The following is a 23,934-nucleotide window of genomic DNA, read 5'->3' as shown; positions in this document are numbered from 1 at the left end:
TATTCAGCAAAGAATAAGAAATCCAGTGAAGAGCATTTTTGGTAAGTTGGCTCATGTTCCTTTTGTAATATGCTGTAATACAATTAGTGGCCTGTAGTATTTCCATGATGTGATGAGACATTCACTTACTCATAATTTGTGTGTATCTCACTCCTGTGCCTGTGCTCTACGTTTTGCACTTGATATTTGTGAAATATTTTAGAAGTAAAGAGTGTTTTTAGATGAAAAATGAAGCGTGTTTTATGTAAAACCCACTGGACCTTTTATTCTCTTATAAGTTGTTAGGGTTTTGAGACAAAACAAGTCTCAAACAAAGGCTTATGCATCTTGAGCCCCCAAGGGCGTAGGTTTTGTTTCAACATTAGGGGAATCACATGAAATGAAGGTTTGAGGTGTTTTGCCAGAAATTTTTTGAGCATCAAACACTTAATTTCCTGCATTCTGGAGATTTTTTCTGCACCATTTTTTTTGCCTTTTTTTGCATCAATTTATGTCAACAACAACAATTGGAAAAAAAAATCCTGCTGCTTTCATGTTTTTATTGGGACAAATGCAAATGTTCTAAATATTGAGAGGGATAAAATCTACACCTGTGTGGACACCCCTGAGCTTTTTAGAATTATCCATTGGATGGAAACAAGCAGAGCGATGGTGGTGCTGCCTCTGATTTGTTCCGCCTTAATTGCTGCGTACACTCGTTACATAGAGGGCAAAAGACGAGTGACTTTTAAAACCAATTATTTAAAATCTATTATCATTTAATTATTGCTTTGTGCAAATCAGATTTGTTCATTTTTTTCTGTATTACTATAGTGATGACCTTATTATTTTTTCCTTTTTTTGGCTTCAGTATCACTAAACATGAACTCAGATTACCCTTTTTTCTTAGTTTGGTTGATTAAATAATTGCAAGCCTACATTATAAATATTGTTATTTTTCTGGGGGGGAAAAAAAAAACAAACAAAAATTGCGCCACTCCTTAAATTCTAATTTTGGGTTGATTGTGTGGTAGATATCACTGACGTTAGATTAGAAGTTTTTGCGGGGTATTTATTTGCAGTGTCCTCCCAAATTTTGGAATGAACCATGTGTGTGTGATGAAATCGATATTTTTTGTGGATTTAGGCTGAAACAGCCCAACAGATATATTTTATTTCTTACAAATGATTTGTTGTAATATAGCCCTAAAGATTAGCCCTCATTGATGGACCCTTGCTAATTCTCCTAACATTATGTAAGTATACAGTGCAGAAAAGTAATGGTCTATATCTAACACAAACGACATAACAGTGCTTACAATATATCCTCAAATTTTCATTTTAAAACAAATAACAAGCGTTCTGACAAATATTGCCAATACAGAATATACCACCTTGGCCAATTCGCCTGAAATTAAAATATGTAGGCCTACAGAATAAATAAAAAGATGCGCTTATAGGCTATTCAAAAAGTGCCTTCATCGTTTTTTTACACAGTATATATGGACATGTATATGTGATGTCCATAATTGTTCATTTCAGAATTCAACGCTGGTATGAATGTCCAAAAAAAAAGGAAAAAAGCCTCAGTCTAATTTGTCAAAGAAAATAAAAGTAAGAACTTCAGATGGAGAAAATGGACGTGTGCTTTTTTACATTGGCCTACTTAAAGAATAAACAAAAGTGTGAAGTGGTAGTCATCCGCTCTGCAGGACTAAGTACCAAACAGCAGCAGGGTTTCATACACCCAGTCTTTACCCCGCTGGTCGATGTTGATGGCATGAAAAAAAAGTATATTTTTTATTATTATATATTATTATTATTATCATTATTATGTAGTTGCGTTGTGATTGGCCTGTCTCCGTGTCTTTGTCGCTGTGTGTACAGAAAAGTAGTCCGGTCTACTTGAAGCAGTGAGCGCTCTCCATGGGCCGGGGCATGCCTTCATGTCTCTCAGTGGTTATTTAACTCGTTTTGTTCTTATTTTCAGTTCACCCTGCTGCATGGCTCAAGTCTGTGACACCGTCCTGTGGGCTGCAGGTTTTTGTCCGTGAAGGCATCACATGACGCAGGGCTTGATGTCCTGGTAGGAGACCTGTTGGTGGTGGTAGTAAGAGCCGCTGCTCGGTGAGTGCATCGCTGAGGACGTCATGGCGTTGAACGAGAAGACGAACTCCTTTCGGTCACACATGCTTGGAGACTGGGAATGGTACCGAGGAATACCTGCGGAGAGGTAGATTCAAATAGGGGTTAAAAAACAGTACAGATCAGTAAGGTCACAAATAGGATTAATTAGACTTTAAATGTTGCTGTAGCTCCGAGAAAGCATCTAAAAATAACAGGATGATTAAACATTCATATAAATATTTCTGCAGGCTTTAATTATTTAATTAACACTTATTAATGACAGACATTTCCTCTTAGCTTGACTTTAATTTCATGGATATATTAGTAATAAAAGTATATAATAATATTGGTCTATATTAACTTGAAACCAGGCTGAATTAAATGTGTTCATCCCTAAACAATGCTGTTTTGGCACGCAATTTTTGTGCGTAAAAAGAAAACCCAACGTCAAATATTTTCCCCAATATTATTAATTATATTTTAAGATGAATTTTCTGTATTTAATTTGAAGAGGGCAGATATGGAGCTTCACTCAGAAACATGTGCATATTCCTCCCAGACCCAAAGTCCATTTAGCAAGCCCGATTAAGATTGTCAAAAGGGGGAGGCGGGTTTGCAGGGCTAATTGACAGTGGCCCTCTTGCACGCCAGTCCCGGAGGACTCGGGGCCTCGGGGCAAGGCAGGCTGGTCCTGACCGCGCTTGTTTTTCTTGCTCGGAGATTGGCACGGCTCTAAACTGTCCCGGCAGACTCTCCCTTCCCTCTCTTTTTTATATCACTTCCAGAAACTAAAACCATGCGAGGTTGAGTCCCTTGATATCTGGATTTTATTCTGTCATCTAGTTAAATTTGAGAAGATGAAGCTCACATTTTCACAGGAGAAAATAGGCGCTTTCTTTCCTTCGTCTCCCATAATGGAGTTCTTTGTAATTCTTCAATTTTGCACAAAGGGAATAAGCCTGTATTTAGTGACAGCACATTAAACGCAGCGATTTCCAAATAACTAATGTGAGGCTGCTGAATATTTCCATTAGACCCACGTTTGGCACAGGACCATAAAAATCTGTGACGCGCCAGGCTTGACCCTGCATAGAAAATATTGTTTGGACCTTCTGGTATTTAAATGGTTTCGCATTTGTGAGTATTCCTGCATTTTATTTCTTTGATTTCATTTTCTCACACGCGTTTTCTTTATACAATTTTCTGCAGTTTTACGCAGCATGTTGCATTTTAAGTAATTAAATTGGAGGTGAATTAGGAGCCTGCTGTTTGGCTTACCTTGTAAATCTGTAGTACTGTGCCCGTTCTGGTGCAGGTAAGATTGGTCTAGTGAATGTGTGGGCAAGCTCGGCTGCAGCGGGTTCGCCCCTGGATTACAAGGAGACAGAGGCTGCTGCTTTATGTAGGAGGCCCCGTTATTCAGCGAGGCCGAGGGGGCCGGAGCCCACGCCGAGGCTGAGCTCGAGTAGACAGGATGAGGCTCCATGACTCCTCCGCTGGTGAGCAGAGGGGAGGCGGAATTGTCGTGGTGGGGATAATCACTCCCAGTGGATCCTGTACAACTTCCCATGTAGGAATGTCCACTGTTGGTCGACAAGTGTGACATGGTGTGCCCGGACAGACCCATCCCTTCCATGTTACCTGCCAAGTGTCCATTCATCATCCCAATCCCACTGTCCAGAGACAAGCTGTTGGGCGGACAGGACAGGCCCCCGCCGCTCCCCTGGAAGTTGTAGGACTCGGGGATGTGGTTGAATCCTAGGCCGTTCATCATGCTGTACATGGGCTTCAGCGCCTGGCACTTGCGCCTGAAACCCCTGGGTCTCCTTCTGAAGGAGCCTTCCTCGAACATAAACTCACTAGCCGGGTCGATAGTCCAGTAGTGGCCCTTCCCGGGCCTGCCGAGGCCCTTGGGCAGCTTAATGAAGCACTCGTTCAGAGACAAGTTGTGACGCACGGAGTTCTTCCATCCCTGGTATGAGCCCCTGAAAAACGGGAAGCGGCTCTGCAGGAACTGGTAGATCTCACTGAGCGTCAGGCGCTTGGTCGGAGAGCTCTGGATAGCCATGACTATCAAAGCAATGTATGAATAAGGGGGTTTCTCTGGTCTGCGGATCCCTGCGTTTGTCTTTTTGGTTTTAGTCGTGGAGGAGGCGGTTTCCATCACCGCCGTCTGTCCGTGCGGCTTCTCCGGGGCAGACATCGGGCTGCTTTGGGCAGGAGTCTGCGCTGGGGGCTGCTGGACCTCTGCCGTCATTAGTTAAATTTAGTCTTCGAGATGGCAAAAAGAAATGATTGCTTTCCACCTTTCCAGCTATAAACCCGAAAGTTTCGATATTAATTCGCTGACATAAAGAGCCAAAAAACAGTAACAGAAGGCAAACTTGACGCACGAGCCAAAGGCGCGAGTGTCTTCTTAACTCAAGCTTCTTCCTTTTGGTTCTGTCCTGCAGCAGTCTGAAGCCGTACCGCCTTGTACGCAGCGTCCGAAATGGGATAAGGAGCAGAACAGGAGCCGCTTTCCACTTCAGTTGGTGTGTTGTCGTGCGTCCGAGGAGCTCACTTTTTACTTATCTGTTGCCATCAGCGCATTGGAAGCTGGATGTCTTGGCCATCCTAATGTTGGGACCCGCCCAGTTCCCTCCTACTCCAGTGGTGGGCTGTAAGCATGCACATCTGTGTGCGTTCACTTTTCAGGGAAATGTTTTTTTCCCTTCCTTACATTGAAATAAGGAATATATCTCCCGTATAGCCCACAATAACTTAAATACCCTACTGGTTTACACTGTGGAGTAGAGCGAATTTTAAATGGATTAACATGTATTATGTGACCACACAGTGATTGTAACTACTGGACAGGGCCTTTAGATGCAGATTGTGATTGCATTGTTTTCTATCTAACTTTATTTTATATCCATTCTATTTTCTAAACCTGAATATTGATTATGTTTACGCAAACTTTATAGATTCACAAACCTGCCGTGTAAATAGCATCTCTCCATTCCAGGCCAAATGTCTGATGCACCAGCACGGCAAACAGGTCGTGTCTCTATTGTTATTAAACTACTGACATATTTTATAAAACATTTTTACTGTATGAAAAGTATTTACCAGAGAGCGTGCCCCTCATATTCAAAGCCACCCTCTTGATTTCTGTAAAAGATAGACAGGAACATGGGCAGGATGTTTATACAGCAGAATGTAAACATTTTCCCTGGCCTTCTTTAAATAAAAAATCAAGCAAAAGCCCCGTTAGATCAGCTAATACTCAATCTGATGCGATATGCCCGTCTGTCCGCGGCGTCCCCGTGTAGATGTTGGACCTTTTTTTACACATGAATATTGTTTGTGTAATGCAGTCATAATATTTACGCAGGGACGCAGGAGGAGTGAGGTGGAGGCTCTGCCGAGCTGCGCGCACAGAAACTCGGACGGGGACTTGAGATCGACTCCTGCAGGCAGTTCACCATCGGATCATCCAGTAATGAAGGTAAAGTGGATTTAACACTTTTCAGTCAGAGTATCACTGAGGCCGCTTTAATGACGCGCCACAGTGGATGATCAGTTTGTTTTATGTGACATGGTGTCTTATAGGATAATTAGGAAAACGAAACCTTAATTATGTCCTAAGCTCCACAGAATGTTTTTGCTTTAACTGAGTTGTAATTCACTCAGAAGAAGATGCTTCTCCAGTGTCTGTTCCCAAATTCGAAACGCTTAATTTTGGATAGTTTTACTGCCTTTTACGCAGCTGTGAGGGAGAGCTACTGAAAGACGATCGGTCCATAACCTAAAACTGTTGACAGTAGATTGCTTATTGTTCCCTTGAGATCTCGATAGCCGCAGTCTGCAACCCTTTGCCTCTCCACGGGTTCAGTTAGTCGAGCTTGTTGTGCTTCTGATCTCTGTCGGCGTGACTGTTTCTAGTGGCTCGTGATGACTGTTGGTTTTGACACAGTGGAAAATAACACCGGAGAAAATAGTGGAAGATTTTTTACCCTGTGCGCAAAGCCAGACCATGTTGCCTGTGCGTAAAGGAGCAGCTCCTAAAATATTTTTTTGCTCTGTAAAATAACGTGACAACATGCTTAGAGGTTAAATGATATGAGAAGTATTTGAATCAAATTTTAATTTATAACTGAAATGTCAGTGTTTATTGATTTTTTTACCGGAAATGCCCAGTCCCTCTTTTGTTTCAGGCGGTTTGCCACAGAAAGCGAGAAATCAATCCACTGTCAGGTTTTCATTGTCAGCCCACAGGTGACAGACGTGTCGCTGCTAGTTTTCGCTGTTGCAGAGGAGATTTAAACCCATGGATAAATGAATGTAAGTATTGTTTTAACCGGTGCCTGCTCGGCCACTCGCCTGGAGTGAGGGCCACACATTTATCAGCGTAGCAGACCACCCAGCGCGCACTGGGGGCAGGCGCGCTCCCGTCCTCCCTCTGCCCACTGCATTTAATTACCGCTGATGACTTCATTCCATTAGGGCGCTTTTTCTTTCTCACACGCTCAGTCGCCCCATGTCATGTTATTCTTTCTTTGTTATGTATAGGCCTATATATATATTTTGAAAAAGTTGCATGTCCACCCAAAGCCGCGGTGTAATGTTTACGCACCAGTGCTGGATGGTGATGCGCTGCTCCGGGAGTGCTTCTTCTGTCGTCAATAAAATCTATAAACACTAGTTGTATTTTATTAACTAAGATTCTAGTTTAATATTCAATAATAATGCAGTGATCAACCGGAAATAACAAGCATCATCAGAGCAGCAGATGCACTGTTGTGTGTGTGCCAGATATGCAGTATGTCTCCAGAATTTAAGAATATTTCACAGGTAATTTTAACACATTTTAAAAGCGAATAGCTGCTGTAACAGCGTCGATGGCCGCTCGTGTTCGTCATTACCAAGGCTTTAGTCCCGAGGTCAGAGCTTCCCCGTTGCTCCATCGCAGACGAAGTCATGCACTTTTCCATGACGTCCCATCATGAAATATTTGACAGCGCTGCATCCTCAGGAATGCTCGGCCACTTAGGTGGAGGTATACCGCAGAGTGCACAGTCCTGACAGGCTTTCCGGACTGTCTTACCGTTATTTAGTGCACTGAAACCAATTTTGGAGCCTTTAACATCACGTTGTTGCAGCGTACGGCAGAAAATGTACACATACATAGTTTCTTATTGGTTACATTCCCCCGTCTGTCAACTCTTGTGCCATGGCGCACTGCGTCAGCAGGCCAAAAATATATAATTTAGGCATTTTCCTTGTGCAACCTGAACATTATTATCAGGCAGAATACTTTGATATTTACAGTGCGTTCAGGTTTGTCTTGTGGCGCTTTTTTGGAGGTTAATTTCATCATTGCACATTAAAATCTTGACATCACAGGCTGTGCTCTCACAGACACTACAAGGCAACACTGTGCTTCATCGTGTGAACAACTCACGTCATGGTTAACTTCGAAATTATTGCTTATTCTAACCAATTAGGCAGCTCGGCGGATTATAGATCCAGCAGCTGCAGCGGTCAGCAGTGTAATTTGATTTGGGATCACAGAGACACATTGAACAGTTGGGGAGATGAGGCCCGGTCCAAAATGACTCAGAGAATTTTAAGTGTCAAACTTGTAGATAAAATGTTCTCTACATGCGAACATCTTTGAGAAATAAGCCAGCTTCTCTCCTCGGAGGGCCGCAGAGGGTCACAGAGAGGCCGCCGGGACTTTGTTTGGAGGACAGTGCGACAGAGTGATCGATCAACCGGCCTTAAAGTCATCCGACTTGAACTTGAATCAGGTTTTGAAGCAACAGAAACATATGAGAATCACATAGTCGGTTAGTGGAGCAAATAAGTTGCCTTAATTAAATGTTTAACTTCTTTGTAGTGTACGCACTTGATGTCGTGTGTTCAAACGGTTTTCTTGAAGTGATACAATCTGGAAAAACAGAAAAATGTTTTTATTTTAAATCAATATTATTTCCAATATATGAAAACGTACATATATTTAGAAAAATCCCTTTGGGGTAAAAAGGTTGAAATTCATTTAAGATGGCGGGTTTTACAAATTACATATGATCTTTATTAGTGAGGGCCTGCAGTTTCTGATCTTTTGATAATAAAATAGAGATTTTCATGATTTTATTTATTCTATTTTCTCATATGATGGAGTACTACAAGTGCAAAGGATGAGCATGTAAATATTGTAACTCTAGATGCACACACATAAGTGGCAAGATGTTTTTGCGCGGAAATACTGAAGATAAAAAAATAGTGCTCTTAGAAAATAAACTTGTTCATCTCCTCTTTATATTACAGCAACTCTAAAATAAACAAATGCAATATTTTAAATGTTTAAAATATATATTAAATTGTTATTTTTGCGACAATATGTTTAATTACGCATTTTGAGTGTATACACAACTTTTTATTATTATCATTTTATTTTCAAACAATTAATTTGCAGCTGCATCCTAATTGGTTTCCTGGCTCTTTGTCTCCGCAGTGTCGCCTGCAGTTCACTCAGCATTGTCGCTTTAATTGAAAACAGTGTAATGTCGAGGTGGGTACCCCCTCATCACTTTCCCCGCGCTGTAGGTGGCCGTGTATATTTTCGTTTAAGTGGTGTTTATGTGAACGAGAAAGGACGGGATTGCTAGCAGACCGCTGATTGCGCGCACCGCGTCTCTGCATGGATTTGAAGTGTATTTGATGGGCACCACCCTCTCCGGTAATCAGCTGCAGCAGAAGTGCGCTCGACGACTTTTTAATTCTCTTGGCGAGATATCTGCTCCGTGCCCCCGTGTTTGTTTGTGTGTGTGTGTGTGTGTGTGTGTGTGTGTGTGTGTGTGTGTGAGAGAGAGAGAGAGAGAGAGAGAGAGAGAGATTAAAGAAAGTAGTCCCTTGGCACAGCATCTCCACAGAATAGGCTGTCCGTGTTACTTTTCACAGCAGTTTCACAGAGATGTCATGGAAACAGGTCTTTATGGGAATTAATACAAACTTATTGACTGTTAACATCCGCCCTGCTGAAGTGTCCTTGAGCAAATGACACAACTCACCCTGTTGTTTGACTTAGGGGAGGTTTAAATGCCCGTGCGTCGTGACGCAGGTGTCACAGTCTGATGGAAACTGTAAAGCGGTTATTAAGCTGATCTCAGATAAGTTTAGTTCACTGCTGTTATCTTTCGTCGCATTTTATTTGCTTAAAAAAATCATCACACATGATTCTAGCAGAGGATAATCCCTGGAACATTTTTGTAATTTCACATAGGCTAGAAAACACGATGATCAAGTTTAATAACGGGATTTATAATATACATTTGGCTGATAACAACCTCCCTTATGATGTTTTTACATTATTATATTTCCGAATATTTTTGGAGTAGGGGAGGTCTCACATCTAATAAATTATACATAAGAGTAAAATGATTTTTTGAAACTCTTTCATTGTTAATATAGTGTCTAAATATTTGGCAGGAGTTTCTGTTATTTCTCATTGGTTGGCAGAATGCGGTGTCACGTGTTACCACCTGTCTGCTTCCGCTGCACACCTGCAGCAACAGCTACAGTTATTTGCAATCACATACCAGCTATAATTGATCATTTAGAGTGGTAGATGTTGTGTAAATATTGCAGACTTTTAATGAAACCGAATTTATAGTGGTTTAATCGAATATCGGATCAGTGTGAGATTTGGCATTTCCACGTATCTCAAACCTCATTATCTTCCACAGCAGGGGCTATAAAATAATCTGTAAGCTTTAGGTCGTCTGGTTGCCTTTTGACATTTGTGTCTTGCATCATGGAGCATTCAACACAGTGTATTTATTTATTGTTAAAAACAAACCAGCGCTCTACAGATAGGAGCTCATTATGCCAAGACGCATGAGTCATCGGTGCAAACGTTATTGTGAGAACCCCGGCCTCCTCAGTGAAAACTTCACATCGTCTTCCCGCAACAGTCCCTGGTGTGCTATATTGTCAAATTAAAGATAGCCCACTCACATCACTATTTTCCTCTTCCAGTATATTCACCACTCTGTGACATGTTAAAGCAGATTTAAGCTTTCTGACAGCTGTATGTTGAAAAGAAAACGTGCCTTTCAGACAATGATTAAAAAAAAAAAAAAATAAAGGCGCATGTTCAATTTTTTCTGGTTTATTTTGTTATCATAGGCAGCACCACATAATTTGCCTTGAAGGACAGCAGTGGGGAGGATTTGGCAGGTCCAGAGGTTTTACAAATTCCAAACTGTCCAAATGTGGTTAGCACTTGCAGGGAAAATGTTCCATAATTTTCAATACCTGTTCATAGCAAATTGGTGTTTTAGCAAGTTGGCAAGCTGTTTTCTGTGTGAAACAGGACAAAACACCCAGAGCATGAAGAAATTAAGAGTTGAAACAATGAAAAAATATATATTTTACTTTCTTCGAGGTTAGACTTCAAGGTTTAGACATGAGGAAAAAACTGTGATTGTGGGTTCAGTGTAGGCTGTTATATGTCTGGTTGATAGACAGTGTCTCTTTGTATCCATCCTCAATTTATACAGCAAAATTATAAGAAAAAAATACCAATGTTCCTGAATATTTTAAGGTTTTACAATGAAATATGTGTTTTAGGATATTTAGTTTATTGACAACATTCAAATATATTTATAAAAATACAATATGTTAGACCTCAGCAGGGACAGAATGATAAAGTCCAGCTTTTTTCCCCCTATTAATGTCTCCAGTGTTTGTTTATCAAAGTTTATTAAGTTGACATCAAATCAGCTTGACTAAATATTGAATCACTGACATTTTTAGGTTCCTCTTGGTTCCACTGTTATATCTGAGTGTGGTCTGCATATCTATTTTAATTTAGAATGAGCAAAAGTAAAATATTAGATGTTTTAATTTGAAAGAAAGGGATTCATTTAAATTTAATATTGAGTATTTTAAACTAAGACTTTTGGATTGCTGAATAATACTGATATTTCAAATGATCACTTTTCATAATTTCTTTTTTAAGACATTTAATTTTAAAATTACCTTATACCATAATAATGAAATGAATATGTATTTTTTAAAATCTAAGATTCTAATAATAAATGGAGTTATAATTATTTTTTTTTGATGCATGTTGAGTTAAACCAGCCATGATTTCTGCTCCCATGATCACCATCAGTGTAATCACAGCTGTGCAAAGTGCTGATAATTAACATGGATGACAAATATGTTGTGCATTGCCATCCAGCTCTTTATTCCCGGAAAGAGTCCAGTGAAAACACACTGAAATGTTCCATTAGACGCCTTCGACACCGCTTCACTGCTCCTCTCCTCTCCACTGTGGCCTTTCTAGAAAGACTCAGTCCCACACAGTGAGTGGGAGCCTGTTTGGTGCCCCACCCTGTGGCCCTGCACACCTCCCAGGGCCGGTCCATCATGGTCTGTCTGATGCAGGGAGAGACATCAATAACAAGAGCTGAAGCAGAAACCACAGTGGAGAACACAAAAGAGAGAGGGAGGGCAGACGCAGGCCACAACCGGCTCTGCTGCAGGTTAGCTCCTTTGATACAGCCTTAATGGCAGTTTGATGGGTGCACATGGGGCGACATGGGTTTATACGTACGTGTTTACATACGCGTTTACATAATATCTATGGTGTTTACGCACAGCCCACTTATTCTTTTTTTCTTCACTCTGAAGGGGGATTTTCCTGTGGCAAGCTGCTTCGGAAAAAGCAATTAAGAATTCCCAAACAGTACACCACAATGGGAGATATCATTTGTGCAATGTGTGTTCCATGTCCCTCGCAGTTTTTGTCTGGAATGGCTTGGCTATTTTTAATCTGTGCACAACCGAACCCACCTACAGACAAACCACAAATTGAATGAAGGGGAGGGGGATGAGTGGGCATGGTAATTGCCTATTGTGGAGCTCAAACTCCTCTGTTCTGCCATAAACAGCTTTTGGTAGTTCACAACTTGATACCCAGTGCTCCAGCCGGTTTGAAATTAGGGCATATCCTCATTGTCTGTGGGAACCCATAGCCAGGCAGTGGTTGGAATCAGTCAGGAATGCTTTGGGATGGTAACTGGATTCGGTTGTAATGCCCGGCTCTCCACAGTGGAACACTAGGGTGGGAAAAAGGCCGAGAGCATTTCCTGAGTGAAGGGGGGTCCCAGTGAAGCATCACACGCATGGGCATCATGTGACAGGGATCCTGCCAGGTTTTAGCCTATGATCCCGAGCAAAGAGAGGAGTACAGCTGTGGGGGAGGTGTGGTGGGTGTGGTGGGTGCTTTGGGCAGTGCCAGGGAAAGGAGAGGACAGGGAGAGGCTGGGAGCAAGACAAGAGAGGCACAAACACTGTAGCTGTTGTAGTGCATCCTGTCAGAGGCTGTAGAGGAGGAGGAGGAAGTTTAATGCAAAGCTACTGTCTGTATCTGCATCTGTTTATATCACATTTACATTCATTCCTGAAGTAACTGGGCATGCACTGAAAGTTGTTGGAAAATCACTGTGTCATTTTTTTTTTTGCTGTCACTGATAATCTGCGTACATAAATGTTTGAGTTTAGCTGCTCACAAAATATAGAAAAAATAAAATAAAATTATAAAGCATGTTAGAACCTCACCTTCAAATCAATATAAGTGTAAGTCTAAATAAAATCTGTGTAATTGATAAAGCACTGGATGAAAAACAGTAGATTTTAACAGCTGGAAAATACAAGTCTTGCTGCACTAGGTCATATTATGTGTGTGGGTTTTTTTTAAAAGCTAGAGGTTGTGTACATTATTAAAGAAAGCCAAGATAAGGCTGGTCTGAAGTGTCTGTGATTATAAAACATGTAAAAAGCTCTCTCATCCAATTTGCATGGACCTTGAACTTCACCTCACTTTACCATCTAATGTGAAGTTGCACAAGACGCCAGGCTTCAATATCGTCAATGTCATAGCATCACAAAAAAAATATAACACCTGTGCAATATAGTGATGTCAGAACTATTAATTTATTGATACATATTGATTCTGAATATTTGAAACGCTTTCAGTACTCATTCTCCACAGCATCAAGACTTCACCACCAGCTGCTTTCTCGCTCTTTCTAATTTTTAATGCTATTCTCTGCAACTAATCAAAAAAGAAAGCTCATTGTCCTCATGTGATAGCCTCATTATATTTATCTTTTGATAAAACATTTAATTTTATGCCCTCAAATTTAACTTTCAAGTTATTCAGAATCAGAATCAGAATCAGAGATACTTTATTGATACCCAGGGGGAAACTGTTTGTTACAGGTGTTCCTTACAAGAGTAGAAAGATAAATTGTATAGTGCAAAATAAATGTAGTAACCTATCAAATATACACATATACAGTGGCAAAAATAGATAATAAACAGAATATATACAGTAAAGGTAGAAGTTTAATTATTGCACAGAGTAATAACACTGTTAGTTATTGCACAGATTATTGCATTAAGTCAGCAGTGAACTGTGGAATAAATATATGTATTGTATGTAATATGTATTGTATTGAAGTTTAAAATTCCACTGTTGTGTCAACACTAGTACAACTTGATTTTAACTTGATCCTGCACAGCACAGCAAGTCTGATTAAAACCAATGACAAGTTTTTGAGGATGACCCTCATTGAATGGCATCTTGCTTATTTGTCTGACTTTTGGAAAATCTGCATCATGAAAAGTGATGCTGCCTGGGCCATAAGCAGCTCCTGTTTGCACTCTACAAACAAAAATAACCAAGATTACTTGATGCTGACGAGAAAAGCTTAAGCAGTGTGTGTTTGATGTGCGTGTGTTTCGATTTGACTGGGTTATGACAAAAATGAGCATGCTGTTTGTATCACTTAAGAGCCCATTATTTCCTCCTCTTTGTATTCATTCACTTCCCTGATAAAATATATTTTATAAATTTTCTTAATGTCATCACAGCAATTCAGCAAATATGATTGTGAAGAAGACTGTTTTGTTTATGACAATAAGTGGAGGAGGACTCATGTTGGTGAGAGTGTGTGTTTGTGGCCTTCCACCTGTTCTTCTGTTACATCTGCACACGGCTGCCTCATGCCTACATGCAGATTAAAATATTGTCACTGTGTCTCTGCCTTTGGTTTCGTGTGCCTGTAATGGCTCTCTATGTATTTGTGTATTAGTCCATATGAGAATGTTGCTGACTAGATATTTGTGCATCCAGACTGGTGCTGACGGCCAGACGTTGCTCCCTTCGGCCTGTGTAAATGTTATGACGATCTTTGGAGGAATTTTACCCTATAGTTGTCAAATCGCTTTTTATTTCCACCTGCTACCGGCCTATTTCCGTTGGTCTGCTCTATAACAATGGCACTGGGAACGCTGTGGAGTGCAAAGTGATTGATGTTGGACTGTATTTGGCCCTTCTTCAGATTGGGGCCTGAAAGGAAGTGGCTGTCCCTCCCTTCCACCCCGACTACCCTGCAATAACGCAGGGCTCAAGAGGGCAAAGTGCTGATCAGGACTTTCTTAGACATGCCATTTTAACAAAGTGCCAATCAGCCCAAAAGACAAGTTGGCGGCTGCATGTAAACAAGATTTCATGGCTTATAAATCAATTTGCCACTACAAGCAGCAGAGTGAAGTTAATTTATGCCACACAATTGAAGCCAACAACATCCCCTCCATCTTGTCTCGGACCATCACTCTTTTTCTGGTCCTGTCTGGGGTGAAAAGAGATACAGCCTCATCACGACTGCATTCTTTCCATTTTGCTGAAGAGCAGCGTGGCAGAGAAGGTAATCTATCACCCAAATTGTCTGTCCTTCTCTCTCCCTGTTTCTAACTGTGTTTCTCTTTCTCCTTCCTCCAGGCTGGAGTGGGCAGGCGTGCGGCTTTGGCCACAGGAAGCTGTGAATTCTTTGGAGAATGGAAGATGTCTTATGGGGAGACATAGTGGCCTCCACCCACCCACTCACCACCCCAAAATGACACCTGACCCCTTCATGTGTTTATATCAGACCATGGAAGTGAGAAATAGTGATGAGTCACTCTGGCTGTGTGTTTACACTCCGGAGTCACGCAAGGAAGGAAATCAGCCACGGTCTGCTAAAAGTGGCGAGGTGAGAGAGAATAGCTGCAGTCCCCCAGAGCTGCAGTGATTTACCTCTCAGAGCCAGAATTTGTTTCACGTCATCCCCGCTGTGAAGACTTCAGACCAAGAGAAAACAGCAACATTAGCAGCGCAGTGGACTGATGTCGAGGAAAAGGCAGCTCTGACTGCGGCAAGGGCCAAAACAAGAGGTAGTCACCGAGGACATGCGTCTGTGTGTGGATATACTGTATGTGTAAACTGAATTTAGGAGAAAAAGTTTCCGTCTAGGACAGGCAAAACACATGTCACTGTCATAGAATAAAAACCTGTATGTCCACACATCCCAGAAAACCATTTTTTTAGCTTGATGATGATATTATATATATGTATATTATAATATACATTTGACTGTGTAATCATCTTGAAACATTTTCAGAAACTTTTCTACATTCTCAATTTAAGTTAAAAATGAAAATCACTAAAACTAGAAATGATATGTACTTACTTAGATTTTCTTAATTACCATTGGTATACTATATCGATATCAAGATTTAAAAAAAGCCTTAAAGGTTGCATGCAAAATTCAGAGCATTATAATAGCACCAAACACGATTATTTCCTATGTAAAGAAATAGTGGATTAATGGCATCCTGAGCAGAGAATGAACTCACACTTCCTGTCTGTGTTGTTATCTGTGTTTATCTATGGTTTGTTGTGGTAAGCCGGTTTGGTGTGTATGTTGGTGCGTGTATGTGTGTGTGTGTGTGTGTATCCCCTTATCACAGCTGCTTTGCACTGCGCTCGCAAGGTGGTTACTGCTGATATTAGCACAGCATCATCACGCCCACCCTCCAATTCCCCCAGGTTATCACCATTTCTCAGTCAGCACTGTTGTCTTTGTTTATCACTGTTTATGGAGCAAGCACCATTAGCTGCTAGCTGCTAGCTCAGCCACCTCCATGTTGAGAACCGTGTCCAAACATACGCTTTGAATTTTACATAGATTCCCTTTCAATCATTTAATTTCATCCACAATTCAAATTTCTGGCTGTGATTTCCTGCAAAATAAATATGTAAATCACATACTCAAAGGGCCTAAAAAACACCCTAGTACTTAAAATATATTTTGTCTGACGCTGTGTCTGTCACAGGTTTACCTGAGACTAAATTTAGGGGAAAATAGTTTATGTTTTGATGTAGAAAAAAAAGTGGATTTTATGAACGCAGGCCAGGAAGAGTCACTCCTGATGATCCCAGTGAAATCCTGTTTATTAAATTTTTTTTTTATAATAACAAAAAATACATTATAGGTTGTAGAAATCCCCAAATCACGAGTCACTTTATTGGTTTGCACTATAATAAAACAGGTATCACATTTTCAGCCTCTTCACTGTGCACATCATCCAACAGTCTGTGCAGCAGTTTATATTGATAATGTGCCTTAAAGGTTACTGTGTGTTTTATGGCCCTAAAAATACATTATTATTAAGATAATTTTCTCATTGCAATATAAAATGTCTGCCTATTGCTTTGTGTTCCGGAGGACTTTATTTTCATTGTAAGGTGTGTTTACTGCGGCTATGACCAATGTTTCAAACATGGTGTCATTGTTGTCCTCCGCACCAAGCGACTTTAGATTTTAGATTGCACAACTGTTGTTTTCAAGAGACAGCTGCAGTCACTGCAGTAGCACTCTGTAAATAAAAGTGACACTTTATTTCTTTCCATCATTACATTGGTGCAAGTAACTTCATTGCCGACTGTAGCGAGTATCCTGTTACACACCCCCATGCGCACCGCCACAATGAGAGAGTCAGCAGCTCTTATTTTGGCTGATCTCTCCTGAATTGTAAGTCCTGTCAGGGGCTTTGATTGATAGTTGTGTTTATCACCATATTATTAAGTAATCAGGCTCCACCACAGCTGGGCCTGAAGCTCCTTAATTCCAGCTAAAGCACACGGCTTCATGCTAATTAAAGGTTTGGCCAAAGTGTTTATTTTTGTGAATTTTTTTAAAACAATATATAGTCTGTGTTTTTATGTGAGTGCTCTGATTGTTGCATTTGTATCCTTCAGAACCAACATTCAGTGTTTTTATTGTCATTAGAAAGATCACGGTTATTCAAGGACATTGGAGGGAAAATCGTGCCACATTAACTGCATGTAGAGTGTAACAATCTCACATAACTTACAGTTTTACATGACTGTAAAACCTGCAAAATGGCAAATAACATATGTACAGTGTAGTACAGTACAGAAAATCCGCATATAACATGAGAGGGTCAATCAGTCTCTGTTGAGTGTATCAGCAGAGGTTTCTTCTCGCTTCGTTAATAGAGCCTGCGGCAGGCTGCGTTTGTGTATTCCTGAGGTAAACACAGTCATGGCAAAGTGGACATGCTGCTGAGTGTGTCCTGACTGGAGACAGAGAGCACTGTGGCACTGTACTGACTGAGACACTGGCAGCTCTCTCGAGGCAGAGTTAATGTGATGAATGGCCATTTGGTAATGGGCCATGTATTAGGGTGGAATAGCTCTTTTAAAAGCCCAAGCTTGAGCCGTTGCTATGGGCAATTTGATTCGGGAATCAATCAGGTGGCAGATGTTTCATGTTGGATCAGTCAACTCTGTCTCGCTCTCTCTTTCAACCGAACCAAGGAAGGATTGCTTCCATGTAGCAATCAAACGAAAGTGTAAATTCACGCAGGCAAAAACAACAGTGATACCATATTGTTTGAAAATTCCTCGGCAAAAACAATTAGGCCGGTTTTAGGAACTGTATACATAAACTGATTGATCCTTAAACATGATGAAAAATGGAATCATATTGTTTTCTTTAGGGCTGTGAGCACTGTAGGATCTCTCACAATCCTACAGCCACCAAACTGTATGTGCTTTTTGTTCAACCCTAACCCAATGTCACTGTCAGCCAGCCAGAATGTTACTGAACTTATCAATGAGTAGCTGTGTTCTTCTTTAACTTTTACACATTGCAGAAATTATTGTACACATTTCCAGCAACACAAATACTTAAATTTGTGTGTCTTGTACATTCAGATCTGGGACTTTCTGCCCACAAAGTGAAATATAATGTGGAAAGCCTACTTCATATCCCATACAAATATTTGTATGTTACCAGAGAGGTTTAGATGTGTTAATGTAATTATCGAAGTGTTTTGTGCAATAATTGTTCACATATTGCCTTTGGTATTTTACTGTAGGTGTCCCTTCCATCATTAAATGTTGTTATTTTGATAAAAGAAAATAGATTTACCTTAAAATACACCTTATTCATAATGTGTTTCACATTGCTGTTTTCAGTGGTGTGGTGGTAGTTGATGAGGTGGATGTACTACTAAGTGGATGCGAAAGTTACCAAGGAGGAAGTGGGTATACTCTCCTCTATATTCCAATGATTTTTTGGCTGATAGTTGGGTATATTGTCAGACAGTAAATGAAGTGGGTATACACCTGCGTATACCCTCCACTACACTACTGGCTGTTTTGCAAATCTGTTCTGCTGCTACAGTGTTTTTGACATTGTTACCATTGGAATTTGTATTGGTTTTCCATTTTCATTACAGCAATAAAAGGAAATTTGGACTTTGTGGTGGTGCATGTTTATATTTCTTCAGGTCTTATTTGAGCAGGTTCTCTATGATGTACTGTATACTACTTGCTTTGCCTTCCCAGTTTCCCTTGTGCCAGGTTTGTTAAAGTCTCATTTAAAGCAATCCAAAAATCAGAAATCAATATGTGAACACACACACGCACACAAAACATTCAAGACATGACAGGACTCTGCCATTAACTTAGACATTCATTGTGTCTCTGAGTAAAAGTGCAGATGATGCTACACATGCAGACTCAAACTGCATGGCCAAACGGCACAGTGAGAGAAGTCAAACTGAACTGAATTAAAAAGTCTCTTTTTGTATAATTAACATTCCTCCTGCAAATTCTTTTATGTGTTGCTAAAGTTAAATTTAACTACAAAAGTTTCGCTCTTTGCCAAATTCAAGTCAAGAACCACTTAAGGACCTTCTGATGAATTCCCTGTTTTTCTGTGGTGGTGTTGAGACACGTATGATAAACACAGCCAGGATACATTCAGCAATATCGAAGCTGTTGGTGGTCCCGTTGTTTACTTCACTGTCATAAGTTTTCTCCAACAACCAAAGGGTTATGGATCACTGGTCATACTGTCTACATAGCGAAATAAGTAGCCACTACTACTCAAAGATGATAATCAATAATGACCTGTGTCTGATCCCTGATGGGCTTAATGCCTGGAGCCCAGTTATGTCAGTCTGACCTTGGATTTCGGCTCGGCTAAAAGTGGATTCACATTCAGTTTTTTTGAAGAGGTCATGTGAACCAGAGGCGCTCAAGCATGCATTAAAAAAAAATCTCCATTTGAGTGTCGCCATGTAGATAAAAGAGGAGCTGATCAACGTGTTTACACTTTAACATTTTATTGGTTTTGTACCACAGAGATGGAAATAAAATTAAAAGTGAATCAATGCGATGCAGCACTGATCTCAAAGGTTTTGTCTAAAATGTTTTATCGAGGGGGGAAATAGTTAATCTGGTGTTAACACAAGAGTCTCTGGAGCATTTCTCTCAAATCTGGATAGTGGTAGATTTTGCTTCTTGCCTATTATCACTTCTTAATATTTAACTGTGACACATACTCAAGAGGTGAACTTTCAGTGGATCCCCAGAGGCCATAATTAATGTGTGGATAACCAAAGGCAGTAATATGTCTCAAATCATTTCTCTGTGTCTAAACAGCCTTATCACAGGTGTTGGTAAGGACAGACAGATGGACAGACAGACAGCCACATGGTTCCACTTTGACGTCTGCTAATTCCAGGGAATCAATCCTAAATGACACCTATGGGATACACAGAGTGGATTTCCCTCTGATGCAGATTGGTAGTGGTTTGCAGATGAAAGACAGTAAAATAAATAAAGCTGTGGCGAGCAGGCAGAGCTCTTCTGTCCACACAGTACAACCATAATGGGATACATACTGACATGAGGGAAGAAGTGGAGGCCTGCTCCTGTTTTCACCACTGTTGCTACGGAAACGCTGATGAACCACTACTGCTATGGTCCTGAATATCTGTGCTGACGTTTGTTGTGAAGAAATATTCAGATTTTTTTAAATTTTATTTCAAAGCGTAACAGAAGGTTTCCTCACAAGTGGAATGATAGTGATTAGCAGAAAGCAGCTCTGTTCCTTGTCACCCACTCGGCCTGCTCGCCCACTGCTGCTGATACTGTTTTAATCCTAAAACGCGTCATTAAATCAAACTCAGCAGTATCAAATTGCTTTTTAACCTCCTCCAATCAATCTTTTCATCAGCTGCTGTGTCTGTGGTCGGCCTGGAGTAAGAATAGTAATGGTAAGACAATACTGGCTTGTCTCATCCTGGCTGAGAAGTTGCATGATACTCCCACAAGTTACACTGACCTCCTATTCCCCGATCTGCCAGCGTTAATTCAACTTTGTATTGTGTAACATTGCAAGCTAGCTGGGAAGCTTTTCCAACTGTCTGAGGAAGGGTAACTTCAGTACTCTCCAACATGTACAACAGTGTTTCTCCATGTTTTAGTGTCTCAGTAACTAATAGGAACAACAGTTATTTGAAATAGGTCCAGTGATGAGGAAGACCACTGCAAAACAGGCTGCACAGTATTGAGCAATTGCGCACCGTCAATTGACGTCCATTATAAGTGCCTGTTTTTGCCACTGACAGGCTCAAATTGTTATTTTAGGTGTCTGAAAATATTATAGAGAAGATCCCTGCATAGGTAGACCTTTCTGTTAAAGATAAAGATCATTTTTGTTTATCAGAAACAGACCCAAAATCATTTATGTCAAACCCACCAGACTCAATTTAAATAAACTTTTAATTTAGTTATTTCGATTTTATCATAGTTAAACACACTTCATTCAAACTCCACAGAAACTAAATAAAACTAAGGAAAGCCATCTTGGTTCATCTTTTCACTATTCCAGCAATTACCAAGTCTGATTTAGTTGAAATACACCCTCAGTTAGATGTGAAAATATGCCAGCTGTATACCTGCTAAAATGACTGCTAAATTGTCTCTACTGAAATGGAGTCTGGTGGGTTTCCAGCAGCGATTTCGGAACTGTTTCTGGTTAGGCAAAAGGGATCTTATTCTTTAACAAAAGGGTCTGGCTGTGTAAGGATCCTTTCCATAATGTTGTCAGACATTTATAATAACAATCTGAGCCTGTCAGTGGCAAAAACAGGAACTTTTAGTGGACGTAAATTGACGGTGTGCAATTGGCCATTAATGTGCAGCCTGTTTTGCAGCTGCTGGCTGCAGGGGTCTCGCTCAGTATTGGACAAATTTCAAAAATTGTTGTTGCCATATATCACTTAGACACAAAAACATGTGAAAATAGGGTTCAGTTTGAAAAATACTGAAGTTGCCCTTTAAAGTCCGACACTACTCAAAAATGTGTTGTGCTCATTGTCACTTGGAGCTTTGAGCTTTGACACCAGACCACAGTTTTTAAATTTATCTGCTGTTGGGGGAAAGTGTCCCTGTGCTCACCTTAAATCTCAGTTCACATGTAGGTAGAGCAGCGGTTCCCAACTGGTGGGTCGTAGTCCAAAAGTGGGTCACAGGCCCATTCTGAATGGACCACAAGTGACTCGCAAACGTGTCAACTGTATTAAAAAAAAACACACTTTTTTCTTAAGTACAGTGAATTTCAAGCACAGAGCTTTTATCATGAAGTGCAGTTTCCTGGTGTAGAGTGAGTGACCAATAGACACCTACTTGACAGAGGCAACAAACCAGTTCAATGACCTGGCTTAACGCAAGTATGACGCTGAATGTATTAAAATGTGGGACATCAAACTAAAGACTAAGGAGAAATCTGGACCCAATGGCTGGACCAGTTTGGAACCACTGACGTAGAGCATGATTTGGTGACATCACAACTAGTTTGAAAACCACTGGTGGTCCAATATGCAAATTACACAAGTATGATGAGAAAACTTCGACCTCCACTTCACATAAACCAAAAATAGACTGTTCAATAGTGTAGGAGACATCTTGGGTGCAGCAGTTACACGTTGGAAAAGAACATTTGCATATTCATATATTAAATGATAGAGAAAGAGTAGAAGTAATTTCCACTAGTTAATTGAACATGTTTGTGCAAAAGCCATATCAGACAGAACATTATTATTTTAAGCAGAGAATTTCTTTATGCATTAAACATGTCTCAAGGGGATCCTTACAGTGAAAAGTGACTCTTCTCTCTTTAAAAGGTAAACAATTGTCCCACTTACCGGCTCACATTAATGAATGCCTGTTTAGAGGCGCACAAACGCGCTTAAAATCGGGGCATTATCAAGGTTTTGTCACTGGTGCCACTGAGGTGATTTATTCAGATTCTGGTCGACTCCCGTCTGATGCACTTCAACAAATCACAGCCTGAGGTCTGGCTAACCCCACACGCCACACTCATCTCTGTCTCCCTCTCTGACCCCCACACAGCTCACTCTGGCTGGGCAGCACAGATATCACCCAGGGGCGTTTTTAAAGCTCAGCTGACCAGGAGTCAAGCCACCCTGTCTTAAAGACTCCCTGCAATCATATTAAAGGGGAAGACCACCTAAATTTGGACCTCCAATATATTATTTTCATGGTTTAGGAAAGCCGGATCAATATTTACGAACATGAGCTACTCTCTCTCACAGTATAAAGTCTGAAATTGCTCTGTAGGCAATGAATGGAAAACTGATTTTGTGGACACACAAATGTTTGTTTTCTTTTTTTATATCCAACGGGACAGAAGATTCAGATTGTTTTTCTGATAATAAAATGAAATCTTAATCCTAATCTTATTTTTCCAGTAGACTCAACTCATCATATACAACTAATACCTGTTTGCTGATCAGAGCTGTGAGTTTTTGTAATGATTAAGGAGTCTTTGACCACCAGCAGTGCCGTGTGACCCAGGGGCTCGGGGTGATAAGACCTCCATAACTCTACTTTATCCTCCTGCTCATTATCAACCTCAATCCCAGATCTGCTGTGAGCCCTCAGGCTGCAGCAGGACAGGCTCCTCTCCACCTTCCATAGTCCTCCGCAGCCTGAAGATTACTGGGGAGACACACAGGCTCAGTTTGTCTAACCCCAAACACTTGACAGCTTCTTTCTGTGGGAGGCAGGGTTAAACATTGTGTAGTGCTCAAAGACCGCAAAAGAAGAAGAGTTATTTTGATTGTCGAAAGGGATAATTAATGAGGATAATCAAAAACAACACATTTAAATCAGAATATGATCTGTATTTTATTTGTTATTTCGGCTTTGGAGTATGAGAGTGCAGAGAATTTTGGAGTAAGTTTACTTTGTACTTCAGATCTGTTTGTTGTCCTGACACTGTCCTTCTCTTCCCATCACGATCCCAAACATTATGTATTAGTATTTCACTCATATCCTAGAGGGAGACATGAACAAATCCTCAAATCAGTTTATTTATGTCTTAATTGTAAAGGGTTGAATAATGTTCAGAGCCACACATCTGGACTGACGCCTGACTGACAGGGCTGCTGAGGCTGTCAGGTTGTCGGCTCTCCCACTGTTGCTTTTTCCCAAATTTAGCTTTTTTAGGTGTCTCACTGAGGAAAACGTACAGCAGTCAGTAGCTGAGGCCGAGGAGATGTGTTAATATTTGAATATGAGAACGCTTTCTTTAAACCTCA

At 40.6% G+C, this 23,934-nt stretch overlaps 1 protein-coding gene and 1 long non-coding RNA gene across 2 annotated transcripts; one reads left to right on the top strand and one right to left on the bottom strand.

Annotated features, from left to right (window-relative positions):
- Window positions 1-1,294: 1,294 nt before the first annotated feature.
- Window positions 1,295-4,707, bottom strand: foxf1 (forkhead box F1). The gene is made up of 2 exons (XM_049565650.1): window positions 3,385-4,707; window positions 1,295-2,202 (listed from the first exon to the last, which is right to left on the bottom strand). Exons 1-2 carry the CDS (start codon window positions 4,361-4,363, stop codon window positions 2,039-2,041), a joined length of 1,143 nt encoding a protein of 380 aa, XP_049421607.1. The 5' UTR covers window positions 4,364-4,707; the 3' UTR covers window positions 1,295-2,038.
- On the top strand, window positions 2,087-18,780 carry LOC125882210 (uncharacterized). The gene is made up of 3 exons (XR_007448318.1): window positions 2,087-2,212; window positions 5,483-5,596; window positions 14,951-18,780. It is a non-coding gene; the product is annotated as an uncharacterized LOC125882210 (long non-coding RNA).
- The last annotated feature ends 5,154 nt before the right edge of the window (window positions 18,781-23,934 follow it).

Source organism: Epinephelus fuscoguttatus, linkage group LG2 (assembly GCF_011397635.1).
Source record: "Epinephelus fuscoguttatus linkage group LG2, E.fuscoguttatus.final_Chr_v1".
Taxonomy (NCBI): Eukaryota; Metazoa; Chordata; class Actinopteri; order Perciformes; family Serranidae; genus Epinephelus; species Epinephelus fuscoguttatus.
Note: the sequence above shows the minus strand (reverse complement) of the source record. Positions and strands in the feature narration are given on the sequence as shown.